The sequence below is a fragment of the Cynocephalus volans genome, chromosome 2 (assembly GCF_027409185.1).
Source record: "Cynocephalus volans isolate mCynVol1 chromosome 2, mCynVol1.pri, whole genome shotgun sequence".
NCBI lineage: Eukaryota > Metazoa > Chordata > Mammalia > Dermoptera > Cynocephalidae > Cynocephalus > Cynocephalus volans.
The window spans coordinates 65,176,692-65,202,051 of record NC_084461.1 but is presented as its reverse complement, the minus strand read 5'-3'; the positions used below and the strand labels follow the sequence as shown (position 1 = coordinate 65,202,051).

At 33.7% G+C, this 25,360-nt stretch overlaps 1 protein-coding gene across 2 annotated transcripts in view; it reads left to right on the top strand.

Annotated features, from left to right (window-relative positions):
• WDR41 (WD repeat domain 41) overlaps positions 1-25,360 on the top strand; it is a 41,735-nt gene that overhangs the window by 886 nt on the left and 15,489 nt on the right. Inside the window, exons 2-7 of one of the 2 annotated variants that reach the window (XM_063087925.1) lie at positions 1,573-1,673; positions 14,665-14,713; positions 15,897-16,028; positions 16,770-16,832; positions 21,627-21,738; positions 24,156-24,218. In XM_063087925.1, the coding sequence (XP_062943995.1) occupies positions 1,573-1,673; positions 14,665-14,713; positions 15,897-16,028; positions 16,770-16,832; positions 21,627-21,738; positions 24,156-24,218 (520 nt within the window). Of the gene's footprint in view, positions 1-1,557; positions 1,674-14,664; positions 14,714-15,896; positions 16,029-16,769; positions 16,833-21,626; positions 21,739-24,155; positions 24,219-25,360 lie in introns of both variants that reach the window. The other variant, XM_063087923.1, reaches the window with a different exon arrangement.

Here is a 25,360-nt window from a genome sequence, read left to right as displayed (position 1 = left end):
GAACAGACCGTTTAATGAGATTTACATTTGAAATGTGAATAAAATAATTTTGCAGCCTTAAAAATGTTGAGGTCTGGAATTTATATGACACGCAAGAACAGAATTTGTGTTGAATTCCATTTTGTTTCTTATAGGAAGTATTTGTTTTGACTGTTAAAAGTAAAAATTTGGATTATTGTGAGTAAGCACCCTACTTCTCAGTTTTAACTTCCTCTTTGCAGTTGAGGTTTATTGTCTATTTAAAAAAATTCCTTACTGACCTGAAATCCTCAGATTATGGAAGAATTGTGGATCATAGAATAGCCATATACTTGTATGATGTATATGACAATTTTGTATTAAAACGATTATTTGATTAATTGTATAATTTGATCCACCACTTCTGCCATTCTTGGCAAGCTTTCATTTGGGATGAAGCAGTTTATACAGTTTTCAGATTTCTCACTTTTGTTTTTCTCATCAGAACCTCTGCTAGAAGGGAGATGGGATAAATACAAAATTACTGCTTTGGGGTGGATTTTTTTGGAAAAGATTTATGCATGTTAATTTATACATTTCTTCATATAAAAGTACTTCAGCTGTATAACTACTGTAAATTTGTACATTATAAGAACCTATGGTTTTCCCCAGTTTATGCAAGAACTTTGTATCCAGGCTTTTAGTTTAAGCAGTGGTTCTCAACTGCGCTGATTTTGTCCAGCAGGGAACGTTGGCAATGTCTGGACACATTTTTGATTATCACAACTTGGGGGGAGGGAGTTGGGATAGGGGGACGTTCCTATTGGCATCTAGCCTGTAGGACTTGGAATGCTACTAAATATCTTACAATGCACAGGACAAAAAATTATCTGGTCCAAAATGTCAGTAGTGTCAAGTTTGAGAAACCCTGGTTTAGAGGTTAAGAACAAAGGTTTGATTATGAAATAGTACTGGGTTTGACTCCAAAACGGGGTTAATGAGACCTGTTTTACAGAAGTATTAAGTTAAGTTACATGGCATAAGTACTTAACACAGTCTCTGGCATATAGCCTGCCACATAATACAGTCCTCTGTAATTGTTAGCAACTAGCTTTATCAATATATTGTCCAGAGTTGAATTCATTGAGTCTAAATGATTTCATTCTGTCTTTCATTCATTCAATAAACATGTATTCAGTGCTAAGCACTGTTTTAGTCTGTATTTTACCCCTTTGACTTGCAGTTTTGTTCCTGCCAAGTTTCAATTGAGAAACATTCTGAAATACTGAGTTGAATTGGCCCAATAACTTTTTAAGTGAGGTTTATTGACACACAATTTTCCACCCTTTTGTGACTTGAAATTACTAAAGTTTATGGGTATGAATTTGTGGTAAGGGAAGTGTTTTATGTGGAATTGGCAGTTATTAAGTTGATATTAGGGGAAATAATACTTAGTATGAGAACATGATACCTTAGGGCTTTTTAAATCTTGTATTTTTAGATGTATACCATGCAGTTATATTCCACTATGGTCTTTTGTCATAAATCATTTTATCTTTTTCTCTGTTCTTTTTTTTGCTTGTTTTTTTCCAATGTAAGAAATCTCCCTTACAGACAATAGGCGAAGAACAAACCCAGAACCCCTACACTGAACTGCTTGTACTCAAAGCTCATCATGACATTGTACGATTTCTGGTACAGTTAGATGACTACAGGTAAGAGATTCTAGTTGTCTAATTGACTACTGTTTGGAAAGAGTTTTTAGGGAATTTTATATTAAAAACAAACAACTTTAAAATTAATACATCTTTCCTAAAAATTTCAAAACTCTGATCATTAGTAACATTAAATAGAAATTGAAATTGACCTCTGCATTGAGGAAACATGTATCTGAAGTCTTTTTTACCCAAAGTCAGGGTGTTATATCTGGCAATCTGAGGATTATATTTGTTTGTTTGTTTTTTGAATTCTGAGAAATATATGACTTTAAAATTTGGGTGGGAGTTATAACTGTAAGTTAAGGTGAACCTGATTTGAAAAACAAATACGTTAAATGTTTAAATATCAGGTGCCTACCAGAAATGTGCTGTTTTAAGTGGAGGGTAAGGTAAGAATTTAATCTGAAGTTTTTGTTACTGAGGAAACCTCTTTAAAGTTATGTTATTCTTACTTCCCTACTAACATGCATAATATTGTGTTTAATATATTTGCAAATAGAGATAAAGGTGTACAGGTCTTAGGGCTATAGACTTAGCTTATTACTGATCTATGTATCTGTTTATTAAGCCCTTATTCAACTACATACTTATTCTTTGTAGCATGTGTCACAATGATAGTTACAAAATTAATGGTATAACTACTTAATATTTGTTTTCCCCTCTAGAATGTAAACTTCATGAGAGTGGGGCTGTTTTGCTTACTCACCACAGTATTCTTAGTACCTAGCACAGTACCTTACATGTAGCAGGTAATTAATAGATAGTTAAGTGAATGAATGACTCCAAAGACTTATTAAGTGTACACATTTCATGCCATCCTAATCCCCCAACTTCACTTCTGTTGTCACTACCAGTTCTTCCATTATCATCTCTAATTTTCTCTTTTGCCTTTGCTACTGTCTTTTTTTTTTTTTTTTTTTGCTGTGCTTAGTCCTAACTCTGACTACCATTTTTGCAGACTATTTACCTTGTTTTCTCTCTGCTTTTTTATGTCTTTGTTATTTAGTTGCTTTTACCATGTGCAGTGAAATTCTGACTCTATGAGGAGTTAGGTCACATTCCACAGATGAAGGACACAGTTCTTCACAACGATCTCCTCACCCTAGATACTAGCCTCAATCTATTGAGTTCCCAGGCCACCTGCACTTCGGACCAGCTGGTTACAAGTTCCCACTCCCCCTTCAGGTTTGATAATTTGCTAGAGCAACTCACAGAATTCAGGAAAGCCTTATATTTATGATTATAGTTTTATTTTAAAGGATGCAAATTAGGACCAGCCCAATAAGGAGATGCATTGGGTTTCATGTAGGAGAATCCTAAATGCGAAGATTTCATGTGTCTGGGACTCACCTCGCCCTCTTAGCACATCAGGGTGTATCACCAGTGAGGAAGTTCACTTGAGTTTTGGGTGTCCAGAGTTTTTATTGGGGTTTCATTACATAGGCATGATTATTTGAATCACTGGCCATGTGATTGAACTCAATCTCCAGTCCCCTTGCCTTCCAGCCCTGCCCTGGGAGGTTGGGCTGATATTCTGTGGTAGTAGCTGAAAGCCCAAACCTTCTAATCACATGGCTCATCTTTCCAAGTTGGCCAGCCCTCATCCTCAAATTATCTAAGTGCTCACAGCAAGTCATCCTGTTAACATAAACTCAATGGACCCACCATGAATATGAAGACACTCCTGTCATCTGGGAAATTCCAAGGTTTTAGAGTCTCCCTTCTAGGAAGCAGGGACAAAGGCCAGCAAAATTATACAACACCATGTTTATCAACTTCCGCTTGAAAAGATTTGCTCTTACATATATCATCAGCCTTTAAGCACTGTTTTCCTGTTGTGATGCAAGCCAACTAGATCACAGCATGTTAAACATAGATAATAATCGTCAGCCTTTTTTGGGAATATTGTTTTATGTTCCTTAGAGACCCTATTTATTTATATGTAAGTGGTCATTTCTGTGGGAAGCTAAAATTTCTGGAAAGGTAGGGTCTTGGACAGCTAGTTTTCTTGTACCGTATTTTACCGTAGTAAATTGCTAGGTTAAAAAAATCCAGTTGGTGGGAGGGAGGGGGGGAGGGAGGATGGAGGGAGGTTTTGGTCATGGGCAACAATAATCAGCCACAATGAATATCGACAAAATAAAATTTTTTTTAAAAACCCAATTAAATTTTTATAACATTATCACTAATACCTGGACCTTAAGGAATCCTAAAATCATTTTGTCTAGGAAAGTTAAATAACAAGTACACAGTATACTTTCAGGATGTAATCTTTAAATTTTTATAGAGATTGTTAAGATTCCATGTTCACTGCTCTCTTGTCTGTGAAATGTTCTCTTGGCTATTCTTATTACATAGAAGAAGAATCCGTAGAAAAGGCCAGCTTGTAGAATAATGGTCATTGTACAAATCTACTTGATTCTTGATTACATTTTCCTCATACTGGTGCTCATGTATACTTCAGTTTTTCAATAATATAGTAACTATTCTATAAACAGTAAAAAGCTATAGTTGAGTATATCAGTTACCCGTTGCTCTGTCAAATATTACCCCAAACTTAGTGGGTTAAAACAGCCTTCATCTATTTAGTACATTATTCTGCAGGATGGTAATTTGGGCTAGGCTCAGCTGGGTGAATCTTCATCTCTGCTAGGGTCAGCTGATCTTGGCTAGGTTTACTTATGCATCTACAGTCAACTGGTAGATTGGCTGGGGCTGTGTGGTTCATGATGGTTCCAGCTGGGATGACTATGGTCTCCCTCCATGTGGTTTTTCAGATGCTTGATTACATAGTAGTTATGGAGTTCTCATACCAGCAGAAGGGCAAGCCCCAAAGTAAGACACTTTTCAAGTCTCTGCTTATATTATGTTTGCTGCTGTTTCATTGGCCAGAGAAGTCAGGAGCTGGCACAAATTCAGTGAGTGGGTAAATAAACTCTACTTCTTGATAGGAGGAGCAACTAAGTCCTGTTGAAAATGGTGGTGAGTATAGGGAGAGGGAATGTTTTGTGGCCGTGTTTGCTATCTACCACAGTGAATCTAAATGTCTAGAATAGATGAAAAAGCTTGCCCATTCACTTTTGCAATACAGTGATGGTATGATTTTGTGAACACACTTAATTCTTTGTACTCAGGTATCAAAATTTACATATAATTAGGTATGAAGTTTTTCAGTGGCAGACCTGTAGAACTTTCAATCCATGTTTGTTTTTAAAAAATTAATTCTGTAGTGTAATAAAAAATAATAAGAACTGAAAGAGTCATTCTTGGACGTAACACATAGAAGGACATAAAACCTACAGACTATAATAAATATTTATTTTGGGCAGAATTAAGAGCTCAGTATTTTCACTCTTAATTTAATAGTTTAGATAGTTTAGAATTATCTTTACCATTTTACATGTATGTTATTTATGCATTGTCGAATTACAGAAATAAAAATTTTCCAGTTTTTAAATAATTTAAAAATTTAAAAACTTTCTAGTTTTTAAATAATTTATATATATATTTTATGTTTTTATTTAGTTTTTGTAGGAATTATATTCTGCTTTTTTGGTCAGCTGTTGTAATCCAGGTTTCACGCTTCAGGTCTTTAGATAATATCATCTTATTGAAAATTTTGCAGAAGGATTTTCTTGTTTTCTTGGTGGCTCAGCTAAAATCAGTGAGTGGAAAATTTTCTTAGATTGGTTTTTGAAGATACCAAATAAATCCTGTATAACCCAACAGACAGCTGCCTTTTCTTTTCTTCTTTAGTATTTTTTGAACATAAAGCGAGGGTCATATTGATTGGGAGATCACTAAAGAAGGCTAAGCCTCAGCAAGAGTCTTCCAAAAAATGGACTGTGCTAAAACTGAATGTAATACTCTAGCATTTGACACATTAAACTAAACTGAGTTCATAACACATTTTAAGAATAGTTTTCTCTTGCTCATTTGACCATTCCTAGCTCTTCCTGGAAGCAGACAAGGTTATGTAGGATGGTGATCATGAGTGGAAAAGACTCAGATGACTCATGAAGTGCCAGACTGGAGAACAAAATGTGCTTCTAGTATGGCTGGTGAAGCTGTACATTCACAAGAAAGTAAACAAACTCAGTTTGATAATCCACTGAAAACAAACAATATGCTCCATCTTTAAAATGATATTCTTAAGCTAAGAATATTTGTTCTCACATACTAACATTCAAGGAATAGAGATCAATGGTCAAGTTGGTTTAGATCTTCTTAATACCTGGGTTCCCTGGGAAGCACACACTAAAATGGAGTTAAACATGCAAAAGTTTTGTTAGAGAAAAATGCCAGTGAAAAGAGAAGGGAGGAAGCAGGATTGGACAAGGGGAGCTCTCCCATACTATGACACAGATGTGACAGGTCTCTGCCAGCCCAATGGGGAGTTCTGGAGGAAAGATTGCCTTTAAGAGGAGTTCTGCACTAGAGATAAGTAACTGGAGTCTTGTACCGCCGCCTTAGTCATTTGCTGAGGGTCATCCAAGAAGAATGGGACCCCTGCTTCTACCATCTTGCTTAAATCCCAGTGATTAGGGACCAGCTGAGTTAGTATGACTGTGGCTTGAAAACTAAAATGGACCCTGAAGTCAACAGCTGGAGGCAGTCAGATAGCTACATTCCTTACAACTGGACAGGTAGTCCTCTCTTGAAAGGGGGTCTGGAAGGCACATTTTTGTGTCTGCCACACTTCCATAGTTGTAAGTTTGGTTATTTTATCTTTAAGTTGCATGAATACACTCATAAAAGCCATGCCATTGGGCACCTTTTTAAGAAACTGTTTAAGAGTGACATTGGTTAATAATTCTTAGATGGCATAAAAAAATTTATATGGTTTTCAGAGATTTTAAGGTAGTTGTACCTGGAAAAGGGTGTAAGCAGAATCCTTTCCATTATGAATTCCAGCAGCCACAGTACTAATAGCAGTACTGGCAAATTTTTCTAAGTGCTTACATCTAGTTGAATTTAGACATCTTGATTTATTATAATAGATTTTACTAAAATGTATTAACAACAACAAAAAGCTTTTCTGAGACCCCTAAATGACTCTTTGTGGTGAATTTGTTTACTCAGTTTCTGTTGTTTTTGTATAGTACTTAGTCAAATAAAGGAAGTATAGCATAAGCAATACTATCCTTTCTTCCTTCCTTTTTCTTATTTCTAATAATTTTGTCCTTTTAGCTCATGTTTTGGAAATGTAGTTGAATTTTGTTTAGTTGGCTAAGACATAAGGTTTGAGAGGATGACAGGAGTGAGTAGAAAGGTAATTGCTGTGTCGTGCAGCAGCATATAATCAAATTTTGGGTCAGCAAGTGTATAATGGCATTTCGGTTTCAAATTCTGTCATCTTAGCAATAAAAATGTATAATTTCTAGGTAAAATCAGGCTCCCTCAGTTACAAATACCCTTATTCATCATTTAAAACTATTTCCTTGAATGTCCTTAAAATGTAGCTTTAAAAAAATTCATCTGACAATTTGAGCATAGATAAGGATAATAACTGGATAATCGATTGCAGCATATCACATGTTTAAATTCATGTGTTTATAATGATACTTAAAAAAGAGAACTCACTGGTTACCTTTGGAGAATGCTAGGGAACTAACTCATTATTTTGAAAATTGGTAAATGGGCAAAGTCAAGATCTATATTGCCTTTCTTTTATAAACTGTATCTAGGGATGAGTAATGATTGATGAGAAGAAAATTCTCTTTATAGAAGAATTCAAGCTAGGAAAAATGATAGAATTGGAATATTGTAATTTTGCAACCTCGAATGTGTAGGGGAGGAAAAATATGTTTTTCCTTAACCTGTATTAGGTTCATTGGCTGGGGCTCTGCAAATCAGACTGACAAAAGACAGATTAACGAGAGAAAAACAAGCATATTAATGCGTGCATCACACATACATGCTGGAGTACTCAGTGTTGAATAACTCAAAGAGGTGGTTAAAACCTGGGCTTCTATAGCATCTTAACAGAAGAACAATAAATTTGTTAAGAAGTGACAACACAAATGAAAGGTACTTTTAGTTTCTTGGGGTGGCAGTTGTGAGAAGGCAAATATTTGGGGGAAACTAATGGTAGATAAAGACTATTAGTAAGATTTGTTTGCGCAGACCCCAGTAATAAGGTTGTTATCCGTTTCCTGGTGTGGAAGGTAGGGAGAGGGGCACCTTCACAAGGGTGTTTATGTTCTGTTTTCAAGTAGACAGGAGGAGGGCAGAGAGCTCATTCTGTGTCTGCTTTTTCTCAGTTGTCTTCAGTTGAAAATAATCCTAATACCAGAGTGTCATGTTTTGGGGTTGTATACTCTGAACATCTTCAAATATAATAATGAATTTACATAATGATTATTGATGGCTCTTAACATCACACACAAAACACAAAAAAGACTGCCTGGAATTATGTTTCCTGATGGAGTAAACAAACTGCCTATGAAGTGGTCTTACCAAAAAGTCAAATTTGAATCTAAGTCTCTAGATCTAACTATCACTTTACCAAAAAATACAGGGGTTGGGGGTGCATGCCAAATGACAACACAAGAAAGTAACCAGCAAAATCCAGACTGTGAGAACTCTACAAGACACATGACTTTTTTCAAGTAATAAATTGCAAGGAAAAAATAGATGGAGAACAAATCAATAGAAAAAAAGAGACTTTAGAGATATATCAACCAATTGCAATGTGTGGACCTTAGTTGGATCCTGCTTCTAACTAATAACCTGTTTGAAAAAATTGTGAGACAATCAGAAAAATTTGATCACAGATAGGTATTACATTAAGGAAATAAATGTTAACTTTAGGTTTGATGTAAATGAGTCCTTAGAGGTGTATACTGAAATATATACTGATGAAATGAAATACTGTGACTGGGATTTTCTTCAAAATAATCTGCAGTGGGGGTGATTGGGTGGACTTCAGATGAAACAATATTGACCATGAGTTGATAATTATTGAAGACAGGTGAAGATTACATCGGGCTTTTTATTATACTGTTTTCTCCACTTTTGTGTATATTTAAATTCTCTATAATAAAAAGTTAAAAAAAAACTATATTTGATACAGAGGAAATAGAAATGCCAACTTAAAAGGTACTGTTGTTTCAGTATGAAATAAATTATTTTTTCTTAAGTGTTACAAGTGTTACAAGTGTTCAACCGAGAACCACCCCTGTTTCCCTTTGAGAACAGAATTTATTGAGAATAGATGTAGGAATCACACAGATACATGAACATATCAGCTTAATAAATTAGTAACTGAGAAAAGACTGGATTAAATGATGTGGATTTTGATATTCAGCAACAGTGGGTTTCCTTATACTTCGCTTTGAATTAGGTAGATTTATTCACCGAATCAATGGTACAGCTGGACAGCTGCAAGCCTCCCATTTAGATGTAGGCTTAACACAAAAATAAGAGCAGACCAGAATGTTCCCTCTCTATGAACAGACAGATCTTAGAAAACCCAAAGACGCTGAACTGAGCATGCTCAATTCATTATCTCATACACGTAAGTGGGGCAGAGAGAGGCCAGGGTTGTTTCTCTAGTAGTAGAAGTTCCTTCACAGAAATTGGAGCTCAGAGGAATGGAGGTCTCCTGCAATAGAAGTCACGGTGATATTTTTGGTATCCTAATATTGTAAATTTGTTAGATTACAGTATTTAAAAATAAAACTTAGTAGTCTGCAGTATTTAAAAATAGAAAGTTCAGCCTTCTATTTGTGAATTTGGGGAAGGGGAGGATTTACCAAAGATTTTGCCTTTGCAAATGATCATGGGAACTATGAAATCTTCCCACCTTCATTCTATTTGTGAGCTAAAAAAGGACCTTAGGCTTTTAGATGTTAGAGTTGTGTTAACATAATTCATTGTTCTTGATCAAGGAAAAAAAATTAATGTTTAAGTAGATCTAATGAAAGAATCAGTGGCATCAGTATGTATGGCTCCTGAAAATGCTTTGAAGTTCTCTTCAACTTCTCCTACAAGTCCCTATCTACATACTTCTCTAATTTTCTTCAAGTAGTTCTAGCATACAAACAGAAATCTTTTTAAAGTGGAAATTGTGTTATTTTTAAGTTTTGTCTAGTTTCTAGTATTGTAGTAGCCTTTTTCAACTTATTGTAAAAGAAATACAGTATTTCAGTTTCATCATGCGTTAGAAAGTACTTGTGGATTGTGTGGGGAGTTAGTTAACCACTGAGGTTTTCTGTACCGGCAAAATGATGTTCTGTTTTTATTTTTCCAGTGCTTTATGGTTATGTAGATACTGACTGCAGTAAGATTAATGTACAGATTTATGGGGTATAGTTTTTATTATGTCCTTTATATTTGAATTTGTAAGATCTTTAACTTAATTGAAATTGCTTCACATGAGTAAGAACTATTACATGAGTATTTAGGTAATGGACATAGGAATTATTTGTGAAGATGTTTTATTATATACAAATATTTGTGAAGCTTTGCTGTACTTTCAAAGCCCATAGTGGGCAAGAATGAGAGTATATTTTTTGAGATGTTCAAAGGGAAGGTGTTTAGAGGGGATGATTTGTATAAGTTGAAGTGGTTGTAAAAGAATTCTCAGTGGACATGATCTAGACCCTATAGCATCACTTAGTAATGTCAGACTGTGAGTTCATGAAGGGCTAGGAACATTTCTTATTGATCTTGTTCTCAGTATCAAGCATATACACAAGTATAGTTCATGATTACCTATAGTTAGTATTTAATAAGTATGTCATGAATGAACGAGGGAATCACTGACACAAATTTGTTCTCATAATTAGGGTAGGAGGGGATAGAAGAGTCTACAGAGTCTGCTATAGGTCTCATTAAAGTATGCTTCACCTTGTTAAACTTGTTTTTCATGCATATAATTTTTGTTTAGTCATTTAATTGTGTAGTCTCAAAGAGTATTTTTAACAACTTGGTTTCAAGTTGAGGAAACTTGAAGGATATGCATGCATGAGAATTGGACAGGAACATGAAAACAATTTTTTTGTATGTGTTGTGGGATTCTGGGTTTAAACTTTTTCAACTTTCTGTTTTTGTTATAATGTAGGAGGAGTCTTTAAAAAAAAGGTTCATGGAAAGATTCGTATTACCTTTTAATTCTATTTTTCCACCAACTTTTTGAATTACCCTTATGTTGATACATGAATAATGATAAAAGAAAAAGATGAGGCTACATTAATAATGTTAATGAATCTATTTCACAGAGCCCGTGTAACACTTAAATGTTTACTCATTCATTTATTCATTCAACAAGCATTACTTTAGCTCTTTGAACCTGCCAGAGATAATCAGAGATTTGTTAGATTAGGAAATACCATATTATAAAGAACAGTAAATATGGTAATTAATATATTTCATTGATTCTAAGAAGCATATTTTTTTCTATTTTAACATCACTGAAATTTGGACACCTTATGTAATTAATAGTGTTTTCCAGTTATATAATTGGCCGCATTTTTCTTAATGGTACATAAAATAATAGTGTCTTACACTTGATGATTGCTTCAATTTGATGAAATACAGTGCATTTCTCAACAATCATTAAATCTTAAGATCTCGAGGCGAGAATCACAGATAGTTTGTCTTGACATTTCCCTAACATCTAGCACAGAATCTCACTAAATACATATTGTGCTAATTAGTAAGAAAGCATTTCTCTCAATATTACCTTTAGACTTAAGTCTTTGAATTCTATTAATTTAAAGTGTTTTTTTAAAAAAATTAATATATAAAAATTAGCATATCAGTTACTATTCTTCCTTCCACTGGATAGCTTAAACCTTACTGATATTTTCACTACTCCTTTTTTATAGTTCATTACTTGTTTTCAGTAGTCCAACTATATCTTACTATTAGGAATTCTTGGGCTAAATTTTCATTTCTGATTTGGAGATGGTGGAACGTGTGCTTGACTGACTAGGATTTGATTTAAGATAAACTGATATAGTATAGCTGGTTTTTAGTTACTCATCATAGTAGGATGGATAGTTGTAATTCATGAATGATCTCCCAACCCTGTATTAGTTATCTCATAAGAGGTACTAATATGTAGCAAAGTTACATTGGTTTGTAAAATTACTAAGGGAAAATAGGTGAAACACTTCAGCAGTTAGGTCAGGGCACAGGCTTTGTGAACATGAGCCCAAAAGCACAAGCAGCAAAAGAAAAAATAAACAAATGGGACTATATCAAACTAAAAAGTTTCTGCACAGCAAAAGAAACAATCAACAGATTGAAAAGACAACCTACAGAGTGGAAGAAAATTTTTGTCAACTATGCATCTGACAAGGCACTAATATCCCGAATATACATAGAACTCAAGCAATTATACAGTAAAAAAAAAAAAAAAAAAAAAAGACCCAATTAAAATATGGGCAAAGGAGCTGAATAGACATTTTTCAAAGGAGGACATACAAATGGCCAACAGATACATGAAAAAATGCTCAACATCACTAGTCATCAGGTAAATGCAAATTAAAACCACATTGAGATACCACCTCACTCCAGTTAGACTGGCTATGATAAAAAAGACGGTGAATAACAAATGCTGGTGAGGGTGTGGAGAGAGGGAACACTACTGCACTGTTGGTGGGACTGTAAATTAGTACAACCGCTTTGGAAAACAATTTGGAGGTTTCTCAAACAACTACAGCTAGATCTTCCATATGATCCAGCAGTCCCTCTTCTGGGTATATATCCAGAGGAGTGGAAATCATCACGTCGAAGGGATACCTGCGCTCCCATGTTTGTTGCAGCTCTGTTTACAATAGCCAAGATATGGAACCAACCGAAATGTCCATCAATAGATGAGTGGATAAGGAAACTGTGGTATATATACAGTATGGAATACTACTCTGCCATAAAAAAGAATGAAATACTCCCATTTGCAACAACATGGATGAACCTGGAGAAACTTACGTTGAGTGAAACAGGCAAAGCACAGAGGAATAAATACCACATATACTCACTCATTTATGGGAGCTAAGAGAGAAAGGAACGCAGGAAAGAAAAACCACAGTAGTCCCATGATCCGACAGAGGGAGGGAACATTCCCAGGGCTACAAATTGAAGTTGAGGGGAGAGGGGGAGGTTGGGGGATAATTGGAAGGGGACAAAGGGTACAAAAGCAATTTCCAGTAATGGGTATGTCCCCCAAATGAATCTGGCCCCCACATCATGGGCAGGAGGGGGGACAATCAGCTTTGTATCTCATGAACATTTGAAATAAATTAATTAATTTAAAAAAATGATTTATGTTTCCTCTTTAGAGGACATAGTATTGAATACTGAAATGGCAAAAAAAAAAAAAAAATGCAGCAATAGAATATCTATATAAGAATTGAAAGGCCTGAATAATCTACCAAATTGGTAATTGACCTCTGAGCAATAAAAAATTGGCTGTGATTTCTTTCATGCATTACCATTGAGCACTGTTTAGATTTAACTTTCGTTCACTCCTGATTGAATTAAAATTTGAGGTGAAATGTTTTACATCTCATTTCTAAACTCTCAACCATTCAATCATCTCTCATTGTGAACTCAGGAGATTCAGATGTGATAAAAGAATAATGAGAAGTTAAAAATCAGGGTTAGAAAAAAGTATGTATTTTAAATCTGCAATCCTTTAAATGGGAGAAAAGCAATTATAAGAGTTTAAAGAATTAATAGAAAATGATGTTTTATACCAAAGAAAATTTAAGATCTTGAGTCCTGCCCCGCCATCTCTATACAAATAGAGATCAATAGGCTCAGAAACATAAGCTATTAAAGATTTACTTTCAGCAACTGTTTGTGATATTCAAGGCACTGTTTAGTATTCTGATTCAGAAAATACATCTAATTAAGCATAGGAAATTGTATTTTTAACTTGGGAGTGATCAGTTTCTTTTTAATCTCTAGATCTTTTGTATCTTACATTTTGAAATAAGAATAAATGATAGACTTGGGTTTAAAAATAACTCTTTGGTTTCTAGCTGGTTACCTAAGAAGTAAAAGGTTCTTTTCATTAAAAAGATATATAATTCTATATTAAAAAATTAATAGATTTTTGTCAGACTGTATTTGACCCGTTTCCCATCTCCTGTATAATCTCAGCTCTAACAGTAAGAGACGTAATGAAAGGGTTTTGAAGTGAGAACAGAGTATGGGAATCATCCTAGGCCGTGAAGACAATGCTTAAGTAGAGAACTTTGAAACTGAGCATGAGAAATTTGAACCTGAAGCTCAGTTTGGAGTGTTAAGGAAAGTGTTTGTGTCAAGGATATCTTTTACTTTACAGAATGTAGATAGATGATTGTTCCTTCATGTAAAGAGAATGGGAGCTGAAGAAGGAGAGATGAACTATAGCAGAGTTTATCACAGATCTTTTTTCGTGTCTTGAAATGAATTTTACCTCTTTTCATTTCAAGCATCATTAGTAAAAAACAAGAACAAAAAAACCCTCAAAAAACCCAAACATTTCAAAGCAAGAACATAGCATTTATGTGAAAAGACCAAGGAGCCAGGATGGGCAAAGGAGAGGTCTTGACTTTAAATAAAAGAGTTAAATATCTTTACAGAGAAAATCATAGAAATTATGAATTTATTTAAGGACATGATTCCATTCGACCCCTGTTTCTGTCAGTGAAACTGCTCCTCAGCTTGATATGGAATTTCTTAAAATCACAGAATTTTACAACAAGGAAGGACTTTAAAGATCATCTATGTGTCTCCCTCATTTTTACATTTCTAACAGGTTATTCTTTGTAATCCTATAAATGTCTTATTTATCTTTGGACCCTTAGTACCTGACATAGAACCTAGAAGGTATTCTATAAATATTTGTTAAATTAGCTTAAAGAATTTAATCTTCATTAATACTAGTAAGTCAAAATACCATGAATAAGGTCTGATAGTTCTTAAATTAATCTTAGCAATTAAATGCCACCAGTGATTTTTTTTTTTCCTTTGACCTTTTTTCTCTGACCAGATTTGCATCTGCTGGTGATGATGGACTTGTAGTTGTGTGGAATGCTCAGGTGTGTATTGATTATATGTGGATTGTGTAATAAATACTCTTTGGGGATATATTCGCATATCAATATCATTATTTGAGACTAATTAATATTTGAAAAGGCTACATAGGATAAATCCATTTAAAATAGGGACCAATATTTCATAATAAAGAGGTACAGGTTTTTTTGTTAAGATTTTTTTCTGAGAAAAATGTCAAACTGTGAAAATGAAAATTTTTATTTTATTGAACAAGATTTAGGTTATCAGCAGCTGTGTACTGACTTCCAAAATGAATCAAATTGTTAGTTTTTTTGTCAGAGGCACAATTTTTCTTTCATTGTTGTATGATAACATAACATTCTTCTCATGTTTGACTTTAATAGTCATATAACAAAAGGCCTATTTTTTCAAAAAATACTTAAGGCTTCACTGAGTTTCTTCAGGTCTCCTCCTGATCCTTTGTTACTCAGCTTAATTGCTTTTGAAACATTTATCTTCCTCTCATCCTTATTTTGGGTTGTTATCTGGTCTGACTCTGCCAGATCCTCATTTTTGGTGGCTTTGTCTGTGATTAAAGCAGTTCTTTAACGTTACTTTCACATTTATGAAGTCCTGCAACCTTGGAAACATTTGTATTTTACATTATATTTACATTGTATTTTTGTATGTTTACTACTTGGAAATCAATGAGAGACTGATGGACGAAGACATTGGATGGATGGGTTGGTGTTCAATAGAGATGGAGACTAACTTTATAAGTGGTTGATAAGTTAGTGTATATATGTATGTATTTGTTGTTATGCTGACTTTTATTTCATTCTACAACCTTATAACTGTAGAGACTTAGATACTTGGATAACAAAGATTCCATATTTTTTTCCTACAGATTGAGATACTGATGTTTTTATGCTTAATTTACACAATTATATTGTTAAAACCATAGGAAAGAATACTTTAAATTTTCTATAAAAATATGTGAAAAATTAGCATTTTCTAATAGAAAATAATCAAAATTGTTTGTGGTTATTCTTTTAGCACTTGTTTAGATTCTGTTTGATTGCTAAAGTTAGATTATAAGTCCTGAATAAGTAATTTTAAATGGAATGTATGTGTACTTTGTACGTGGTGATTTTTCTTAATGTTGTCTTTTAAGATTATCAAAGTTGTGAAAGATGAGCCTATTAACTATTTTTATTGGTTTTTCAGACAGGAGAAAAACTTTTGGAACTCAGTGGACACACTCAAAAGATAACAGCTATTATTACATTTCCTTCCTTGGAATCTTGTGAAGACAAAAATCAACTCATCTTGTCAGCCTCTGCTGATAGAACAGTTATTATATCCTTAAATCTGAAAGAAAACGAAATAGCTACAGTGACCCAAGGGGCCACTACATACGTTATTAATCTTTATCCTCTAGGGGCTTGTCTGTACACTCCTGTTTTAGCAAAAATGATTTTGTTCTGGTCTTCATAAGACACTTCTTTAAGGTATTAGACATTTGAAAGGGATTAGACTGGAAATAGCAGGTTAAGGCTTGTTATTGATGAAAACCCCCTGACTATAGCTGTTCTTTCCAGAGTTCCTGTTATATCAAGTTGTGTAAAATACACCATTAGCATCATCTTTAAATAAGGATGACAGTAGTAAGTCATGCCGTGCACGTTGCAAGGCGCTTTCAGTAAAAATTAATTAATGGATGTGATAGTTTTTAGTACAGATACTTCATGTTTATTAAATTATGGTAGACTATTCTGGAGAATAAACTTTTAAACAGTTGCAGTATTTAATGCCTGTAAAGATTCAGTACTTAAGATCACTCATTCTGCTGGCATTTTCAAATAGCTTTTTAGTAAAATTTACCTCAAACTCATTTGAGATCATCAGCCTGCTCTGCTAACTTGATGGCTCACTATATGAATTAATTTTTGTGGTCGTATAAAGACTAAATATTTTATGTTTTATTTAAAGATTTTCTAACTAAATGTGTAACATTGGTGGTTCAATTAATTAGAAAAGTTATCTCATAATTAAGGTTTTAAAATTCTGTCTAGAAATCATTTCCTAACATAAATTTAGGTATGGGATAGTGATACTGGCAGACAAGTTCGGAGAGTATCATGCTTCCAGTCTACTGTAAAGGTAAAATCATAAGCAAAATATGAGTTTTTATGGTAATCTGTTTTTGTCTCACAAAAAATACTTTAATGAGTTAGATGAAATTTCTTTCGTAAGTTTTAAAAATTATTTTCTTTTACATACACTAACAGTCAGTACAGTCACAGTCACTTGATTCTTCTAAGACTAGATCTTTGGGAATATATGCATGTATTTTTGAGGGTACTTTTTGAAGTACCCTTGTATTAGGTGCTAGAATAATTGAATTTGAAATTAGAGCAGAGGCTAATCCTAGTAGCAAGATGAGGAAAAAGTCCCCAGTATGTTTTTAGTCGGTCATTCTCGGAATAGATACACTTGCAGAATAACCATAATGGTAGCTAGTCTCTTTTCTTTATATTTTTGAACTGAAAATTTGGAGTTATTTGTCCCTCAATCTCTGCCTTCTCTAAGGTCATAAAGACAAGACATATCAATTACTTAGTTCTAAAACTAAAAATATATTGGCTAATCAGATGCTACTATTAGGTACATTGATTTTACAAACAGATATTAATTGGGGCTTATTATATGACAGGAGCTCTGCTACATTTCAGAGAAACAAACATGGATAAGACTTGGTTACTTGTGATTCCTACAGAAGAAATTACCATAAATATTCTGAGAAAGTACTGCTTTTTTTTTTTTTTTTTTTTTTAAATAATGTCAGCACATTTAGGAAAAGATACTGGTAAAATGAGATGTTTCCTCATTTGCTTTAAAGATAACTGATTTCCCTATTGGAGTTAACACTTTTTTTCTTTAATTAAAAAAAAAAAAAATTGCTGTGTGCCAATAGTAAGGGTAGTTCATTTTTTTTCCTAAAAGGCATCATCTCTGGTAGCTATCTTATGGCACTATGCTGTTCTAAATGTAAGTTTAGTAAAGTTTCTGGGAAAGAACATGTAAAATGTGCTATATGCTTGTATCTAATGCAGGCTCTTTTTTTTGAAGAAGTCATTAAAGTATTGACTTGATCAAAATCTCTATTCTTTATGTGATCTTAAAAGATGCCCCTTTACATTCCTTTAAAAATATTCTTGCCATCTGAAAAACTAAGATTGTTAGGTTTCAGATGAAAATACATGAATTGAAGGAATAGAGGAGAAAAACTTTAGTGTATTTGGGGGCAATTCCTTTGGTGCACTGTTCGATGAACTGGTTGTAGAAACTGGTCAAGAAAATGGTGAAAGTGCTTTTTAAAGAGGTTTTACTGTAATGTTAATCAGCTGAATAATTTTGTTTATTTCTTCTACGATTGTGTTTCACATAAAAAATTGTTAAAAATAGCATTGTGCTCACTTTAGTTCAGTGGTTCAGTTGGTCTTAAATAGAGAATTTGTCAAAGAAATTCAGATCCCTAATATAAGGAATACTATTATTATTTTTTGAACTAGTAAAGTTTTTTTTATAAGGGTTGGTGTTAGCAAGAAGATAGTGAAATTGTCATTTTTATTGCTTATTGAGAGTATAAATTGATAATGCTCTTCCTGAAAGGCAGTTTCGCATTATGAATGAATCTTAAAAAATGATTATATGCATTGACCCAGTGATTTTACTTTTAGAAAGCTCTTTAAAGGAAATAATCAGAAACTTGGGCAGAGATTTATGAACAGAAATATATACTACAAATATATTTTTAAATAGGTGATTGGAATTATCCTAAATGTCTTATAGAAAAAGTTAAATTATAGTAGACTATATACTAAAAATGGTATTTCAGAAAAATATAAAAAGAGTTTGGAAAATGCTAGTGGTAAGATGTTCAGTAACAAAAGCAATATATTATTCTCAACAAAATTAGCAAACCAAATCCAGCAGCATGTAAAAAGGATTATACACCATGACCAGATGAGATTTATCCCAGGAACTTGAGCTTAGTTTAACATCTGGAAAATCAATCAATGAAATAAACCGTAATAAGAATAAAGGACAAAAACCACACAATTATCTCGATAGATGTAGAAAAAGCATTCGACAAACTCCAACACTCTCTTGTGATAAAAATATACAGCAAACTAGGAACAGATGAGAATTTACTCAGCCTTATAAAGGGCATCTATGAAACCCCCGCAGCTAACATCATATTAATGGTTAAAGACTAACTGAATACTTCACCCCTATGTCAGGAATAAGATAAAAATGTGTGCTCTCTGCATGTCTGTTCAGCCTTGTACTGGCAGTTCTAGCCAGGGAAATTAGGCAATAAAAAAGAAACAAATTCGTATTGGAAAGGAAGAAATAAAACTATCTCTATTTATAGTAACACCATTTTGTATATAGAAAGTCCCAAATCTGCAACAAAACTATTAGGGTAACGTTTCAGTATATAATAGCAATACACAAAGATCAATTGCATTTCTGTATACTAGCAATGAACATTCTAAAAATGAAATTACAAAAACAATTCCATTTACAGTAGCATCTGAAAGAATAAAATACGTAGAAGTAAATTTACAGCAGTATAAGTCTTGTACACCAAAAACTATAAGCATTGTTGAAACAAATTAAAGAAGATCTAAATAAATGGAAAGACATCCTATGTTCATGGATCAGATTTAATATTGTTAAGAATGCAACACTGCCCAAATTGATCTACATTTTGAATTCAACCTATCAAAATTACAGCTGGCTTTTTTTCCCCCCAGAATTGACAAGCTGATCCTAAAATTCATATAGAAGTGCAAGGGACCCAGAATAGCCAAAACAATCTTGAAAAGGAAGAACAAAGTTACAAGACGCATTCCTCAATTTCAAAACTTACTACAAAGCTACAGTAATCAAGACAGTGTGTTACTGGCATAATGACAGACATGCAGATTAATGGAGCAGAATTGGAAGTCCAGAAATAAAGCCATCCATATGAGGGGTATTCAAAAAGTTCACAGAAACATTTGTATTATCTTTCAATTCTATTTTTCCATGAACTTTTTAAAGTACCCTCATATATGGCCAAGAGATTTTCAACAGGAGTGCTAAGAGCCTTCACTGGGAGAAAGAATAGTCTCTTCAAAAAATAGTACTGAGTCAACTGGATATCCACATACAAAATAGTGAAATTGAATCCTTACCTCACATCCTATCCAAAAATTAACTCAAATGTGTCAAAGATCCAAATGTGAGAGCTAAACCTATAAAACTCTTAGAAGAAATACAGGAATAAATCTTTCTTGACCTTGGTTTAGGTATCTTAGATATGACACCAAAAGCATAGCAACAAATGAAAAAACTAAATTGGACCTCATCAAAATGAAGGGTTTTTTTTTGTTTCAAGGGACGTCATTAATAAAGTGAAAAGATAACTCAGAATAGGAGAAAATATTTGTAAATTACATATCTGAAAATGGATTTTTATCTAGAATATAAAAAGAACTCTTAATAAAAAGAAGACAACCCATTTAAAAATAGACAAAGGATTTTGAAAGAAATATCTCCAAAAAAGATATAGAAATGGCCAAAAAGTGCATAAAAAGAAACTCAACATCATTTGTCATTAGAGAAATACAAGTCAAAACCACAATGAGATACTATTTCATACATACTAGAATGGCTAATATCTAAAAGACAGACAATAAAAAGTGTTAATATGGATGTGGGGAAATTTTAACCTTCATATTTTGCTGGTGGGATTGTAAAATGGTACAGCCATCTTGGAAAACAGTTTGTCAACTCATCAAAATGTTAAACAGAATTATCATTTGATGTAGCAATCCTAGGTGTATTCTCAAGAGAAATGAAAATACATGTTTAGACAAAAATGTGTGCATAAATATTCACTGCAGTATTATTCATAATAGCCAAAAAATGGAAACAACTTAAATGTCTACCAGCTGATAAATGGGTAGACAAATGTGGTGTATCCATACAATGGAATATTACTTGGCAATAAAAAGGAATGAAATACTTAGGTTAAAAATTCAGAGAGACAGGATAGGACCTCTTGAAATCTAAACCATATTGATTATTTTCAACTCTTTATTCCATCAGTTTGAAAAGCAACCCCACCCTTAGCCTAGACAAGACTACCAAGACCTTTTCCTTTTCTTTTTTATTCTTCTCTTGCCCTTGTTCTCACTCGGAGTGGGTGAAGAGAATACTGTTAAAGGAGTAGACTTTATTTTCAAATTAAGGATAAAGACTTCCAGAATCCTTGAAACACTCACTTTCCTGAGTCTACCAAACATAAAGATTTATTGAAAAAAATAGGAGATAATAATTTAAGACACATAAAGCTAAAAATATGACTTTAGTTTTTATTTTAAAAAGAGCTTATTTTAAGCATTGTGTTATTAGTTATCTGTTATTGAGTAACAGATTTTCTCAAAACTTAGTGGTTTTAAACAATAACTGTTTGTTATTTCTCAGTGTTTGTGCTCAGGGATAGAGAGCACCTTAGCTGGGTGGTGCTGGCTAAGGGTCTTCATGAGTTTGCTGTCATCTGAAGGCTTCCCTGGGGGTGGAGGATCCACTTCCTAGGGGCTCACATGCTTGGCAAGTTAGTGCTGGTTGGTTGTGATCCAGAGGAGCAAGTGACCCAAGAGAGAACAAGGAGGAAGCCACAGTATCTTTTATGACTTAGTCTTGTAAGTCATGCACCATCCCTTCTGCCACATTCTATTCATTCGAAGCTAGTCACTTAGTTGAACCCATATTCAAAAGGAGGAGAAATAATCTCCATGTTTTGAAGGGTTTCAAAGAACTTGTGGATGTATTTCAAAACCACCGAACACTGAATGCTTGAGTTTCTAAACTGATACACATTTCGTATCAATTTTGCAGTGTCTACTTGTTCTTCAGAGACTAGATGTTTGGCTTTCTGGTGGGAATGACCTTTGTGTGTGGAACCGAAAATTAGACCTCCTGTGTAAGACTAGTCACCTTTCTGATACAGGTAAAAAAACAAATAAGGTAATTGTGAACCACGATTGACACACTGTAAGAGACACAGTGAATCTTCAAAGAGACCTTCCATGAATACAGAGGTCAATATGGGGGATTTTTCTTTGTAGTTCTGAAGATATGTAGCCATATTTCTTCAATTCAGATCAAGGGCTGTGTAAAATATATTTCCATCCTGAATTGAGAGAAGACCCCTCTCCTTTTGACTTCCCCTTCCCTTCTAACAGAATTTCTCAGAAGTGGTCAAGAAAGACCTTTTCATGTGTGCTCTTGGGCCATGTTCCTAAACTGAGTTTGACAAGGATACCAATGCAGACCCTTATGACTTTACTGTAGCATTTTTCTCTTTTTGTAGTGTCACTGGACTTTGAATAGATTCCTAAGGATGACCTCTTTTTGCAGTTGGTTATAACTAAAAAGTTCATACACGTGCAAGCTCACTAACAAAGTTCTATTTTCTCAGAATTTTATCAACATACACTTCAATTATAACCGAAAAAAACGGTTTTGACTTTTATTGATATCAAGGATCTTAAAAAAATAAAATTAAAAAATATTTTTAGAGTAAAGATATTTAAATATAAATGAGTACAGTTAAATGATAATAACCTTGAAGTCGTATAATACACTATTAACTACTTTTGCTTCTCAGAGTAAGCAAATGAGCCTAAGGACATCCTAAAAAGAATACCATGGTGCATAATGTTGATGTTTAAAGATAGCAGGAACCCTGTGAGTTGAATTTACAGTTCATAATTGGAGGTAGCTTATCTCCACATAGGTATTATAAAATATCAGAAAAATAATGAGATGTCTTAGGAAGACTAAATCCATACATTTACAATTTAACCTCTTTGTAAAACATGTGGTTACTGATAATCTTGTTTGAATTTAAAGTGTATTTCTTTGTTTACTATCATGAGTTATATCTCTTTATTTACATGTTCATTTTCTTCTCTATTTCTTTTGCTAGCCTGTGGTTATTTGTGAATTTTATTGTAAATTATTAGTAGTTATATTGTGAAATATTGAAATCAGACTAAAAAGAATGTTTTATATATTAACTATTATTGTAGTCTTCTTTTCTTTTGCATGTTATCTTTGAGTACTACACATTAAATAATCACAATATTGCCCTGTTTGTTTATCAGTGTCTCAAGAGATAACTGAAGACTTTGAGGGAATCTATTGGAAAGCTTGAAAAGGCCATAAGTTACCACTAGTGAGCTTTTTGTGATTTGGGTTTTCCAAGTTACAGGATGCTGGGTGCCAGCAGTGCTATTAGACCCTTATCTCATGATGGCCTTTAAAAGCCCTGCTTGATTAATGTGTTGGTGGGGCTTTTAGAGGCAGTTATTCTCTATTTGGAAATAAGAAAAGATAATCGTGGTCAAAATCATCCAATGGAAAGCACTGGACTGGAGGACAGGACATCCATGCTCTTTTCAGCATGTTTTGTGATTCTGAATATTAAATTACTACTTCTGGATTGTTGGGTTTCCAATATTTTCACTACACAAATAATTTGATGAACATTTTTTCACAAACTGTTTTCTTTGTTTAGAGTGGTCCTCTTGCCACTCATCCCCATTTCCTCCACCTCCTTCTGTTGTACCACTACTCCCACTCTCTCCTCCTGCAGCACCACCTCCTGCTCCTTGTACATAGAAAAATACAAAACATGCTGTTAAAACAAGCCTGTGTGGAGAAAAAATTTTGGTTGGAAATACTCTTCAGATCATAACAGTGCTAGTCATTTGATGGGTGGGAAGAATAAGCAAATGAGTATATATTTTCTAAATTTGCATGTGTATTATAAATTACATGTATGTCATAATGGAAAAATTAACTTTCATCAATAGGTTTTTTGCCAACACATCTGGAGGTCCTAATATATCAACCCTTTAATTCTTGCTGACAGAAGTAATAATTGTAATATATCTTACAGAAGTTGTGGTTACCTTCAAATCATTTCATAAATCAGCTATGAAAAGATATTCAGAATTTTATATTTAAGTAAATAAGCGAAATGTGATACAATGTTGAATCTGATTATTTCAATAATATAAAGAATTTTATAAAGGTATTAATTGGTCATAAACATGCCATTTGAAGGCTACTTTCTTAGCTGTTGACTGTTGGCTAGCTCCCTCAGTCCTAGGGAGCCTGCTGAGACTTCTTAAGTGTACCATGAAGAAAACCCAATTTTTCATTTCATTTGAGCTAGGCATCTAGTAAATGGGTAATGATGCTTATCTTAAGGGACCCCTGTTAAATAAGTTTGAATGGCCAAATATACCACTTTGCCACAATAGTAAAAATGTTTGACTGACGTAAAACTGAGAATGTTTTTGTTTTTGATGTAATCCATGAAAAAAATAATTTGACCATTGTTTTATGTTTTTGAAGGGATCAGCACTTTGGTTGAAATACCTAAGAACTGTGTTGTAGCAGCAGTTGGCAAAGAACTGAGTGAGTATGATTTTTTTCTTTTTTAAATTTTGAATTAGACTTGTATACACATGCTGGCAAGACTAATTGGTTTTTTATATACCTGCCCCAGTCTTGGCCTCCTGGGATTGTTGAAGTAACATGGAGACTAAGACATTTTCAAGGTATTGGGTCAGGTTTCTTTTTCTTGCCAGTATTTCAGGTTATGATCCCTGTGAGTTTGATTAAACAATAGATTGCTTGTTATTCAGAAATCCCAGTCTCAAGATCATTTAGTAGTATTTCAACTGACGTAGAATTTTCATACAACTTTGAAAGGTATCAGGAAGAGTTCTCTTTTGTATTGACTGAAAACCCTCTTCTTTTGACAGCCAGTTTGAATGTGAGTGGCTGTCAGGATTAAATAACCTTGCTAGAGATTTGTCAGTTGGTAAAATATCACAGATACAGAAAGAAACAAGGTGTGACCTGTTTTCCAGAGAGAAATATGAGAAAGAAGAGACATTTTAGTAATTACCACCATTTGGAAAGGACATGATCTATGAGACCCTCTCATTTCTTAGATGTTAGTTATCTTTGAGCATCCACAGCACTTGGTCCAGTGGCTTATAACACTGAATACATTGATGGTAAGCCCATTTATAAATCTCACTTCCATTCTAAACAGAGCATTTCAGGGCAGTGACTGGGCCTTATTCACATTTGGCATCTAGAGTTCCTAGAACTTAGTAGATGTTTAGTAAGTGTTGATAAAATTACTTCAGTTGATTTGATTTTGGGTTTTCTGTATTTATTACAGTTTGGATTTATACTAGTTTCAAAAAAACTGTGTTTGTTAAAGTCAGATAATGAGTAAATCAGCACATTGAACATCTATAGTCAACAAAAGAATTGTATGGCCTACAAAAATTATAAGGCATATTCTCATAGAATTTATAATTTGATCATATATTCCTACATATAAAAAAAAAGTTAAAAAAAAAAAGAAAAGCAAGTGTTGAAGTCTTCACCGAGTTGAAGTTAGGCATACAGTAGTAGCTTATTTTTTAGCAGTGCTTTCTGGCCTGGGAACATGTGTGGAGAAAGCTGTTGGTCGAGATGATTCAGGAATATGGGCCAGTCACTGGCTAGGGAGGAAGTGAGGTGGGATAGCCATACGTGCA